Raw genomic sequence first — 13,689 nt, 5'->3', positions numbered from 1 at the left:
TAGTTGACTCTTTGGCCTAATGGCTTTCTGTTAGAATTACATTGATATAAAACATTATTATGGGTTATATAGAGATATAGCCTGAACGGCCAAGAGAACAGCACTTTCTAACATGTTTCCCCAGTATTCAGCCGACAGAAAATATTTCCCAGCCACTTTTTCCACTGTGGCTAGAAGACAGAGGTCTGCACATCAGCCACCAGCCAATATAAGTGCCGTTTCGGGCGTCTGATTGAATTATAATCGTTGCGAATTCTATCAGTCTTGTTGTAGAGATAAACTCTTGTTTAGTACCGGCTCTTTGTGGAAATACAGCTACTTCTGATAATGGCCAAGTAATTCTCCCTTATCAACTGCTTAGGGCTCAATCCGGAAATCAAAAAAGAGAGCTCTTTCAATAAAGATTCCGATCTCTTGGAAACAAGGCTCGCTCTGACACACGAGGTTGCCGTCTCATTCTGCCGCCTTTCAGGGAGGCTCACCATTTTGCTGCAGGCCTTTGAGACACGGGAATGAGTGAGAAACTCTGTCTACTAAACAAAATTTCTCATTTCTCTAAAATTAGAAAGGGAAATCACATGTAATTTGTTGTCTCTTTTGATACCACCACAGGGCTAGAATATGTCATAAAAGGAAATAAATTTCTGATTCGCTTTCGAAATGCAGGGTGGTTGAGTAACACAGATTGTTGTCCTGAAGTGACTCAGTAAGCCGTTCATTAGATTGTCACAGTGTAGCCTTGCAGAGCTGAGAGTGCAGAAATTACGCTGTGTGCATTTTAGGCACAAACTTTCTAGCAGGTGGCTGAAACCTGGCCGGGAAGCTAGAGACCTGGATTCAATCCTGGCATTTGGGTCTCTGCTGTTGAATTCCTTCCTTATAAAAATGAAAACTTTGGACTGGGTCTGAGTTTTCACACTCGTGCTTAGCTTGGTTCACATAAGGTGATGGTGTTATAATTACACCAAATTTAGAAAAAAATTGAGTGGTTTCACATAGAATTCTGGGTTTTTTAAAAGATTTTGAAAAATCAAATGGCCTTTTAACAAATCAGATATATTGGGCCTGAAATCCCAACTAGCAGCAGTATGTTTGGGTGGTAGAGCAGCTGTTTAGAGGGACACGCTGACTCCAATTTGCACCAGAGGCCTTGTCACTCCCCGTGCTCTCTCATGCATCCTCAACTTCATGCATTCTTACTACTTGTCTGTGCCCTGTGAAGGTCACCTGGGAGTGAGAAACTGAGATGAACTAAGACGTGATGTCCTCCAGCCACCAGAGAGGGTAACTTTCTAGAATCTGCAGTGATGTTGGCCACAGGCACCAAACCCAAGTCTATTGTAGTTTGGATTACATTGCTGTAGCATCTTAGCTTAGCAAAAATCATGTCCACTAACATTTTGGTTGTTTCAAGATTTAAATGTAAAGTGTGGTGGATACCACCTTTAAAAATTCAACCACCTTTTGCTAAGTCTTTTGAACAGTTATTATTAAAATTTCTCTTTTCCCTGCTTCAGAAATAAGGCTCTCATTGCTGGGGGAGAGGTTAATCAGTGTCTATTACATTTATAACTAAAGAATGCCTTTCCTTCATATATAGAAGCTACGTCACTTGTCTAGAGAAGTGATTGAATCTTACTGTTGGTGAGCTGCACATTTTAAAAGGCTGAACTTGGTCAATATAGAAGTGCCTAAAATAATTGATTATAAACAGTCCCCCGGTCTCAGAGCTGCCCCACTGCTTGACCTATAGAGAGAAAATGTAAGTTACTTAGATATAAACACAGAGCCAAAGCTACACTTAATTTAATGCTTTGCCACTGGGCTTGAATTGAGCTTTTATAGAGCCATTTTTATAAATTAATGGGTAATTCTGTGACAAGAATGTGAAAATGATTTCTTCTTTTATTCCAATGAATTTCATTGGAACTGTGCTTAAAATGCTTTTCACCGTAGCTAAAGGAAGACCTTATGTATACCCAAAGTTAGTCTCTACTGGTCTATACAACCGTCTTGTTCATTTCCTACATTAATTTCAAATCAAATTCTATGTTCTGATTTAGTTGTGTTTCTCAAAATCCTCAACTACCAAGTTGCTTAGTCCTAAATCCTCTAAGGCTAGTGATTTTTTTCTTTTCCTATTTTTAACTCATCTGAAAATTTCCTCTCCTATCCCAACCTCAAAGTCTTCTATTTGAGTGTAACATTTTGAGAGGCTAAGTTGTAAACTTCTTCCAGTCAGGTTACTTTCTGTGATCGAGTCAGTGGTCCAGATGGACTTGTAATACTGTGCCAACAGGAAAATTCTCTAGAATATCATGCGTGCTTACTGAGAGTTTCAGCACCGGATACCAAGTACAAGATGGAGCTACAACTTCTCTCGGCCCTTAAATGCTGCCATGCTGCTTCTGAGATGGTTGTCTCCTTAGACTTGGGTGACTAGAGAGCATTTCCTTTAGGCACGCTTCTTGTCACTAAAAGTACCAGTTGGTTAAGTCTATTCAAACTGCCGTCATCATTCTCAAGATACAAAATTGTTCATTATCCAGAAACTTTATTGGCCAAGTTTAGGGCTTCACATTTTTGGGACTCATCTTTTTATCTTTGGAAGAATTAGAATTTGTAGTTTAAGCATTCTCTTTTCACATCTAAAAATTAATCCAGGGGCCAAAGAAATATGAGATTTTCCCCCCTTCAAATGCATTCTAGTTTAAAAAGGAACACAAAAAGCTCTTCAGGTTGCTTTTCCAAATATGAAATTGCCAACCAGTTTTACTTTACCTTTATATCAGTTGATTGAAATGATAAATGTATACCTACCAATTTTTGTACTTCTTTACACACGTATTTTATCTTGTTAGACTTAAACTACCTTTAGCGAATGAAGCTCATTCTTTAACAAAGTACTGAGTCTGGGTTTTGTTTACACCTTCATAAATCATGCACAAGGGATCTGTGGCTATTTGCAGCCACACATGATAAAAATAGCCTATGCCTTACTGATGTTTCTGGACCTTCAAGGTCAATAAGCTGATCCTTTGCAGAGTTGTGGATTCTTGGAAGTTTATCTTTCCGATCCTTTTCTTCAGGTGCCTCTTCAATTTCTTGGCGCAGACTTCCCTCATTTTAGGCAGACCTCATCTTCCCGCTCCCTCCTCTTCCTCACCCCTGCCTTCTGCCCCTCCTTTTACTATAGAAGAGAAGGGATCTGTTAGTATTCATTTATTCTTATGACATTTGGGAGGAATGGGTTCCTGCCAAGGTATTCTGAGCTAGTGCCTGCAGTTTTAAAATACTTTAAAGCTTTGTTTCTTGTTAGAGGAACTTAAAACCAATTAACTAGCAAGTGACTGAATACCATAGGGACCCTGGAAATCAGCCTGGGCTGCTTAGGCTGGATGGGGAGGTGAGCTCAGGGCAGGCTCAGATGGTGCTTCTGAAACACCATCTGGGATCAGCTAAGGCCAAAGACCCATCCCTTAAATATGGTCTGTGGAGGGAAAAGCACAGGAGAGCTCAAAAGTATCCCTTCCCCCACAACCTCGAAGAGAAAACATCTTATGGTCAGAAATACAAGACAACTGACAAAAATATGTGAAAAACAACCATGCAAATTGTGAAATATATGTCAAAACTCTGTGTTTTTAAAAATTAACCATTTTGGTTTATAAAGAAATAATTACCAGTGTCCAACAATTCAAGCAACCCTGTTCCTAATAATTGAGTTGCACCACACGGTGCTGTTTTTAAATATCTCCTCCACCACACTGTTCCAGGCCCAAACCCAACCCACAGCACAGTTGTGTCCTCATCTTCAACTTAACTTCCTTCTCTCTTCCCAAGTGACGTGCACGGGAATCTCATTTTCTGACCCAGTCATGTAGTGTGGAGTGTAGGTGGTGTGGAGTGAGAATTTTAAGATCCAACCACCACTGTCTCCCAACCTTCCAAATAAAAAGGTCCAGTGTCCTGGAATGCACCATTGTGTCTTCTTGCTGTGTGATACAAGCTTGAAAAGAAGACATGTCGTTGGTACTCTTTCATTAACAGAGGTTATAGAAACACATGTCCAATGCCCTTTGTAAGCACCTTGCAGTCAGTTCTTCATCATCCAAGGTAAGTGGATCTTGGGGAGCTATTGATGGTATCTTCCAAGTTGGAAACTTTTTAATACATGCAAACAGACCACAAAGTGGAAAAGTAATATAGTTCAAGAATTCTGGCTGCTAGGAACTTTATATTGATAGACAATTAATGTTCACATCAAACTATTCAGGTTGATGTGTTTATGCTGTACTTTATAGTGATGGGGGGGGGTGCCAGGGTGGTTAGAGAGCATGCCCAAGGTCAAGTACCTATACTTGAGAGAGCACTATGCTTTCAGCCCTGCTCTAGTTATTTAATGACTATGTGGATAAGGCTGCAGACCATAACCAACCTTTATTTCCAAATAAATAACAAAAAGGGAACTGAGGGGAAGGAGAATTAATGAAACAAAAGTTGCACATCACTTAGCCCAGTACCTGGCATGTGCTAAATTCTCAGAAAATGTTAGCATGTATTGTTACCCCAGCGTCAACCCTTTGAGAACTTTCTTTTGGGGAGAAGATTAATGGTCCATTATTTCTTGTTGGTGACATATGAAGTGATTGACTTACCGCTGCTGAGCTTGGCATGTTGAGCCCTGTTTCTGTTTATTAATGCTATGAGGTGACTTGTGGTGAGGGTGGTCCCCATGTGTGGTGGCAGTAATTATCAGCGCTGTTGTGTGGCTATAGAAACCGATTGCTAGCAAATGCCGTTTTGTTTGTTTTTTTTTTTCTTTTTCTTAAAGAAAGAATCCCATTACATAATTTAACAATCATTTTGTTCCATAGTGAGATGAAAAGAATTCAGCAGCGTTCAGCTGGAGCTGAATGGAGAAGCAAATTATAGAAATCACTGACATTAGTGCCTGGCTAGAGCAGGATTGTTTCCTACTGAATATGTGAAAGTATTTGGTTCAATCTAATTTTAAAAGACTGGAGTCACTGGGCTTCCACTGCTTTCCTTGGGAACTGTAATTACGTGGCCTAATAGAGCTTAGTGGTGGGACATTTTCTGCAGCTGCTACAGGAGCCATGGAGGCATTCATGGGAGGTCTGGTCACTGTGTTTTTCAAAATGGGATTTGGAAAGGGAGCACAAAAATGTTTGGCTCACTTCAGAAAATATTCTTTTCTTTCTACCCAAGGACTATTCATGGGTCCATCCTGCTGCTATTGAACCTCAGTGTGCTGCATAATGGGATTTTTAAAAACTTTGTGGAGAATTGTTAAAATACACAGAAGTATTCACCACAGTGTAATGAACATCAATGTGCCCAAAACTAGCCCCAACAACCATGCAACAGTGGCCAATCTTGCCCATCTACTTCCTCTCCTCTACTATTATTTTGAAACAAATATTTCCATCATATCTTTAAAAAAATTCTGGTAAAATACACATAGCATAAAATTTACCATTTTAACCATCTTAAAATGTGTAACTCAGTAGCATTAAATACACAATGTTGTACAACCATCACCTCTATTTAGTTCGAGTTTTCGTCACCCTCAAGAAAACTGTACCCATTAAGTGGACACTCGCATTCTTCCCTCCCCACTAGTGTCTGGCAACCAACCACTAATCTTCTTCCTGTCTCTGTAGATTTGCCTATTTTGGATATTTCATATATGTGAATTTATGCAATAGATAGCCTTTTTAGTCTGGCTTTGTTCAATTAGCATAATGTCCTTAAGATTCATTCGTATTGTGTCATGCATCAGAACTTCATGTGTTTTCTTATCTGAATGATATTCTGTTATATGGATATACCACATTTAGTTTACTCATGTGATGATGTGCATTTTTGTTATTTCCACCTTTTGTCTATCGTGAACAGTGCAGCTTAGAACATTCAGATAAAAGCTTTTGTTTGAACACTGTTTTCAATTATTTTGGGTGCATAACTAAAAGTGGAATTGCTAGGTCGTATGGTAATTCTGTTTAACTTACTGAGGAACCATCAAACTCTGTACTATGACTGCACCGTTTTAAATTTTTTCCACATCCTTGCCACCACTCGTTATATTCTGCTTTTTAAAAAATAAAGTATAGCCATCCTAGCGGGTGTGAAGTGGTATCTCATTGTAGTTCTAACTTGCATTTTCCTAATGACTATCAACGTTGATTGTCTTTTCTCGTGATAGTTACTCATTTGTGTATCTTCTTTGCAGAAATGTCTATTCCAGTCTTTTGCCCATTTAAAAATTGTGTTGTTTATGTTTTTGTTGTTGAGTTGTAAGTTTCTTTACATATCTGGATACTACACCTTATTAGATGTGATTTGCAATTTTTTTTCATTCTGTGGGTTATCTTTTTACTCTCTTGATAGTGTCCTTTGATGCACAAGTTTTTAATTTTGTTGAAACCCAAATTATCTATATGTTCTTCTGTTGCTTGTGTCTTTGTCGTCATCACCAAGAAACCATTGTCAAACCAAGGTTATGAAGATTTACCCCTGTGTTCTCTCTAAGAATTTTATAGCACTACCCCTTCTATTTAGGTCTTTGATCCATTTTGAGATAATTTTTGTATATGGTGTGATTGGGATTCAACATTATTCTTTCACATGTGGTTACCCAGTTGTCTTAGCACCATTTGTAGAAGAGACTGTCATCTTATCATCATGTCATACATTTTATCTGTGGAATGTTTCTCAAAAAGATAAGAACTTTTTAAGATAACCGTAGTACTATCATCACAGTAAACATTATTAACCACATTTCTTTAGTATCATCAAATATCTAGTCAGTAGATTATCTCAAAATTTTTAACAGCTGCTCTCACCAGTGTGACTCGGTTGGTTGGGCGTAGCCCAGCAAACTGCAAAGTCATGGCTTTGATTCCCAGTCAGGACACATGCCTGGGTTGCGGGTTTGGTCCCCGATTGGAGCACATGCAAGAGGCGAGTGATTGATGTTTCTCTCTCACATTGATGTTTCTTTCCCTCTCTTTCTTCCTCCTTTCCCTTCTCTCTAGAATCAGTAAAAGAAAAAAAAAATCTGTGAAAAAAATTTTAACAACTTTTTGCCCTGGTCAGATAGCTCAGCTGGTTAGAGCATCGTCCCAATACCCCAAGGTTGTGGGTACAATCCCTGGTCCAGGCACATACAAGAATCAACCAATAAATACATAAATAAGGGGAACAACAAATCAATGTCTCTCTCTCTAAATCAATTTTAAAATTGTAAAAAAATTAACAACTTAAAAAAAAATTACTACCTAGGTAAGTTGCATCCATTGCAATCTGTTGGTATATCTTTTAAAACATGTTTAAATTTATAGATTTCCCCTTCATCTCTTTTCCTCCTTCCTATAATTTATTTGTTGAAGTAGATGGGTCATTTTCTCTGCAGTTTCTTATTCTAGGTTTTGTTGATTGTATCCCCATGATGTAGCATGTTTCTCAGTCTTCTGAATTTCCTGTAAATTGGTAGTTGAAACTAGAAATTTCATCAGATTTCAAGCTTGGGAAATTGTTGCTTTGTTTTGTTTGGGTTTTGGTAAGACTGTTCCTTAGGTGATGTGTTATTCTAATCAAAAGGCAAATCAGAGCTGGTTATTTCTTATAAATTTTAATGTTAGCAGCCATTTATGATCAGTTCCTAAATCCATTAGTTTATTAGAGGTTGTGAAATGGTGGTATCCTAATTCTATTTTGCCTTCTTCATTTATTAGATAGAATACAGCTTTTGATGAAGAGAAGCTTTATCTTTTTTATTATTTAGTTACCTAGTGGTAAAAGTTATACCAGAAAGGCAGTATAAATGCTTAATTTGCCCCCTCTTTATTTACCAGTTCTCAAAAAAAAGAGGTTATTTCTTATTTTCTTCAAACAGTACCAGTTATATTCTTTTTTGAAGGGTGTCTTGATTAATACCTTCAGTTAAGCATATTTAATGTGTATTAATATATGGAAGTTATTATTTTTATTGATGCTCAAATTATCCCATCTTTGACCAGTGAGAACCTCTTCAAACTGACTCTTGAATTCTTTCTAACATGATTTTATTATCTTTGGTAGCTTCCTGGCTATCATGTATGATAAGTGTACAGTTCACATTGGGTTGAAATGTGATCTATTGGGACACTCCTCAAATTTCCTTACAAAAGCTTTTGATAGGTTCTGAACTTCCACTGGTGCTCCGGAGAACATGGGAGGGCTTCCCTAGCCTGTGTGGAATCATAAGATGACAAGTTGGAACAGGCACTGGCAATTCATTTACAAAACTAATTTCATGAATTTTTATTGAGTTTCAACTAGGAATACATTTTTAAAAATCATTTCTACCTGAAGATTTTGCAGCCTGGTAGGGTATCTTTCAGAACCTGGTGACGTGGTTTGATGTTAGGAATGTACATTTGGACAATGCCCAAATCATCAGTGTGATTTCAGTATGGCCCATATTAGTTCTGTTTCTAGAGTCAGGTCAAAGACTGATCAGTAGTTATTCCAAATTGTTGTTATGTAATTACAGAAAGATATAAGTACCCAGTAAGGTGACTGACATTGAAAGCTTTCAGAAGAAGAGGGAGGAAGTATGGAAATGGATATGTTTCTCTAAGCCAAGAAAATGAATGCAAAAGAGATAAATTGCTTTTCTTCTTCTAGTCTCCACTTCTCCATTAAGTAAGGGAAGTGTTTATTTTCTGCCTATTTTATAAAGCTGCTGAGTACTGTAATGAGTTCATATTTATAGGGAAGTTGGAGCTTTTTGGATGAAAGGTGCTAAATTAGAGCTTATTGTTTATTGAATTTATTTGATGTGTCCAACCTCCTGGGAACATTTGCTGTATTTAATTAAAAACAGTTCCTACTCTGACAGCTTACAATGCCACTCACAAACCAATAACATAAGCAGCGTACCCTTCTATTGTCCTAGCCTGGGACTGCTGAGACTACCAGAGCTCTTTCAGACAGGGAAATGATCCTTCTTTTGTAGGGGAGATGAGTTCACCTGCTGGATAAAAACAGATATTCTCAACTACATCTGAACCGCCCACTTGCCCCCGTTTATGAAATACATAGAATATGGGGATTTTCCTTAATCTCCTACTATAATTTTCAGGTTTTAAAATTAAAAAATAATCTTTCCCTTTATTACTTCAGAAAGAAATGAAGATTAAAGCTTATGTTTTATATATTGTCTTGTGATCCCTTGTTATTTGCAGGAATGACATCACAAAGCCTTCAACCGGTGCACGTTATGCTTTCCAAACCCAGTGGAAGCTGAGAAGTGTAATTATAATAATGGCATGTTTGCTTCCTTTGCCAGTTGGTGATGGAGTTTTGTGGAGCCGGCTCTGTCACGGACCTGATCAAGAACACAAAAGGTAACACATTGAAGGAGGAGTGGATTGCGTACATCTGCAGGGAGATATTACGAGTAAGTAACAATGCAGTATGTCTTGGGAGGTGTTGAACTTTGTATTAACCTTCCACTGAAATTCATAAACGCACCAGGAGCCTCTTTGAGGCTGTGTTCTAGCAGTGGTAATGGTAGGGGTGGTTGCTGTGGTCTGCTCTAAGGGAGGTAAAGGCCATGCTGAATAGGCCCCGTGCACTCCCTTTTGAGTTACTTTGAGTGACTTCTTTCAACAAGGGATTCATTTCCAATGGTGTTTCCAATTGGAGGTCTGATGTTACGTCATCAAGATGGTGTCCCACTTAGGAAATTGATTGTTTTAGAGATATTTTAATCATTTGAGTTTTCTACTTGTGAAAATTTATAACTAACATAAGGATTGTGTGACTATAACCACTGCAGCATACAGAACATAGTTTATCTGATTATACCTTTTAAAAAATTCTTTGAGAGTTAGTTACTTACATTAATGAAAATAACTAGACAAGACTGTACCTGTTTGCCCAGTTTTGCCCACAAATCCCACAGTCAGGCAATCTGGGCAATATCGTCAGAGTTGCCAAGCTCAGTTCAGAGAACAGAAGGTAGTTGGTCATATTTTATTTCATTCAAGCTACTTTAATTATCCTTGCTACTAACATGGAGGCTGTTATATGCCCACTGAGCATTCTTACTAGGTCTGCTTGGCAATCATTATTTGTTTATAACCTCTGCTTCTTTATTTAAGGAAATAAAAGTTAAAACTGTTTTTACAATGTGTCCAAGGCATACCTTTGAGAGAGAGATGATGGGCTGTGAATGGATGCAGGGATGGATGGATAGATGGATGGATGGAAGTTAAAAAAAACAAAAGGCATTAAAAATGATGTTTATTCATTAAATTCAAACCACATTAGGCAAAAAAGAAAATACAAGATGATATTTAAAAATAACATTTATAATACCATAAAAATCAAATACTTCAAAATAAATTTATAGAAAGATGTGAACAACTTCACTGAACACTTCAAAATAGTACTGAGAGAAGTTAAAGAAGAGCTTAATAAATGGAGGTATATACCAGTTCACAGATTAGAATGTTCACTAATGTAAAGATGTTACTTCTCCCCAACTTGATCCATGGTTTCCTTGAACTCCCCATGAGAATTGTTCTAGGTGTATCTGTCAATATTGACAAGCTGACTTTTAAAACATTATATGGGAATGCAAAGGGCTAAGAATACTCAAGGCAGTCTTGAGAAGAACAAAGCTGAAAGATGTATGCTGCTAGTTATCAGGACTCACTATAAAAGCTACTAAATAATTAGAACAAAGTAATATTGTCACAAGAATAGACAAGTGGCCAAGGAAATCGAGAGCCCAGGAACAGACCCACTTCATAGGGAAACCCGGCTTATGACAAAGGAACCGCCACAGTGCCTGGGGAAAGGGTGCTCTTCTCCATGAATAAGGTCAATTGAATATCCATGTGAAAACATGAAGCTTGACACCTGCTTATTACATATTCAAAAATTAATTCCAACTGAATTATAGACATAAATGTAAAAAAAAATAAAGCTCTTAAGAGAAAACAAAGGATAATACCTCCATGGCTTTGAACTAGACAAAAATATTTCTCAAACAGAACACAAAACAAAATTTGAGGGGGAAGCAAGGAGGTACCACTGCTAATCTCCTTCAAATCTGACATTTACTCAAATGTTGATATACCATTGTGTAAACTTAATTTGAATTTATGACTGAAAATTTTACTCATTCAGAGAAAGCATGATGATTTTTTTAAGTCATCCAGACCACTTAGTGGGCACCAAGAATCTACTGGGTCTTCAGGGCTGGTTCTGCGTAATGTGCTTTTCTGCACTGTTGGGTAACCATGTAGGGGCTGATCCTATGGTCTTCAGGGTTTGAAAAGCAGTAGGGAGGTTTCACCCCATGAGTATCTCTCAATACCTAGTTTTAAAACACTTGAAAACAACTGTTTTCTCCCTTCTTCCAATGCAGTAATTCTCCCAACTGATACTGGCATTTGAGACAAGGTGGCTCTTTGTCAGAGACTTTCGATCACAGGAAGTTTCAGAGGTGACCCTCCATGCACCATATGATCTCATTAAATACACCCTTTGTCTAATATGCTCTGGTATCTGCTTCCATCCACTTTGGTGGTGGAGGGGGGAATGGGATTTTCACTCCTCTCTTAAGGATTCATAGGCTGTTAATATGCTATGAAAACCATGCATTTTGATCTGCTTGATGCCTACCCTGTGCCAAACTGGCTAGATAAGAAAGTTACTTTTTAAGAGCACAAACCACTGCCCCAACTGTTCTGTCACAGGTTTGTATTTACTGCTATTCCTACATATATACATGGATCTTCCTGGGCATCCGTATTCTCATGCTGAATTTTTTCACAAGAGAATTTAGATGTTTTGTTGTGTTTCTTTTCATGTCCACCTCATCTTTCATGTGGGGAAAACTATTGGGTTGGCCAAAAAGTCCGCTTAGTTTTTTCCTTAAAATAAAAGGCACTTTTTTTTTCATTTTCACCAATAACTTTATTGATTCAGATATTTTGAGTGTGTCAGCTCTCCCCTGCATGGTATAATACTGATTGTTCTCCATTTAATGTCTCTATTTGATCGCTATCAATTTCAACTGGTCTCCCTGACTGTGGAGCACCGTCCAGCCAGAGATCCCTGGCATGAAACTTTGCAAACCACTTTGACCATATTTGATCAGTCACAGCACCTTTTCCATACACTGCACAAATCTCTTTTTGTGTTTCAGTTGCATTTTTACCTCTCTTGAAATAATAAAGCATAATATCCTGAAAATGTTGCATATTTTCTTCCATCTTCAGTATTAAAATTGCTAAACCAAGTTTCACCAATTTTGATGTTTTTTTTAAATGCATACTGATATGGCAGCTGTCACAATACAATCTAACGAAGTTGTTTTGAATGAAGTTGAAGACAACTAAGCGCTATTAGAGCCACCTTAGTGAAAACACCAAAAAAGCTTTGTGGGGCAAATCGTATGTAATAAAATAACAATACCTAAGTATGAAATACTACCTTGAATTAGCAATTGTTAGCATAACGTAATTTGCTTTGAAACACTAATTTTAGATTCTTTTAGGTTACACTTTTTCTCAAAAAAAAAACCATATGACTACCTTACAGCAAGCCCATAGGTTAGAATTTACACCATGAAAAGAAGCCAAAGTCAGAATAATTCATGGATAAATGGCACACAATCAGTTTGGGATGTCACTGAATCATTATTTCATATAATTAACACAAAGTCCTAAGTGTCATAAAACACTAGAGATGACCATCTTGAATGCCAGCAAAGGAAATTGTTACTGTCCTTTTTTAATGTGAGCCCCATGGGCTAAAGCCAGTGCGGCTCTAATTTCAATGCTGAAATTTCTTGGCTGTACTGGATAATATTTTACTGTGCTTAATTAAATTTGTGTAATAGAGGGTAAGTTTTATATTCAAATATTGCCCCCCAAAAGTGGAGGATTCAGTTGAATCAGGTTAGTTTTCTACAAAGACAGGCGGTCCTCACTCTTCACAGTACTGTTAGCTCAACTCAGGCATGTTGAGCGGTACCATCTCTCCTGTACTTTCTGAGATCCAAGCAGGTATGAAAACATTTCATTTGGCACAGCACCATGCATTGCAAGGGTTGCCTCCATATTTCAGTTTATATTGATCAATTGCCTATGTGTAGAACATGAAAGATGTGAATATAATAATGAAAGTATCTCTGGATGGGTCTACATCTTTTTTGGATCATTAACACCTGAAATAGTTTATTTGCATCTTGGTTTATGTTCCTATTAACCCTGTTCAACTCTCCCTCACTCCAGGGGCTGAGTCACCTGCACCAGCATAAAGTGATTCATCGAGATATTAAAGGGCAAAATGTCTTGCTGACTGAAAATGCAGAAGTTAAACTAGGTAAGAACAGAATCCAGTGAGCCTAGAAATTGAAAGAATTGATAAGGTTATTTCAACAGCTGTTTGGTTTTGTTTTTTCTTTTTTGTAATGAATGTAAACTTGTCACTATGGATTTGGAAATCATTGTACTAAGAATGGAAAGGGAAATCTTATCTATTTCAAAAACATTTTACTTTTTTCTTTTATGGATTATAGAGAGAGGTGTAGGGAGGGAGAGAGAGAGGGAGAGAAAAATTGATGTGAGAGAGAAACATTGATCAGTTGCCTCTTGCATG

The 13,689-nt window shown here is 37.6% G+C and overlaps 1 protein-coding gene across 4 annotated transcripts in view; it reads left to right on the top strand.

Moving 5' to 3' along the window:
- TNIK (TRAF2 and NCK interacting kinase) overlaps nucleotides 1-13,689 on the top strand; it is a 337,687-nt gene that overhangs the window by 202,807 nt on the left and 121,191 nt on the right. For all 4 annotated transcript variants that reach the window (XM_053918077.1, XM_053918076.1, XM_045197962.2 and 1 more), the window contains exons 5-6: nucleotides 9,359-9,469; nucleotides 13,323-13,413. In XM_053918077.1, the coding sequence (XP_053774052.1) occupies nucleotides 9,359-9,469; nucleotides 13,323-13,413 (202 nt within the window). The remainder of the gene's footprint in view (nucleotides 1-9,358; nucleotides 9,470-13,322; nucleotides 13,414-13,689) is intronic.

The sequence above is a fragment of the Desmodus rotundus genome, chromosome 2, assembly GCF_022682495.2.
Source record: "Desmodus rotundus isolate HL8 chromosome 2, HLdesRot8A.1, whole genome shotgun sequence".
Lineage (NCBI taxonomy): Eukaryota > Metazoa > Chordata > Mammalia > Chiroptera > Phyllostomidae > Desmodus > Desmodus rotundus.
The sequence above is the reverse complement of the archived record's forward strand: the minus strand, read 5'-3'. Positions and strand labels throughout refer to the sequence as shown.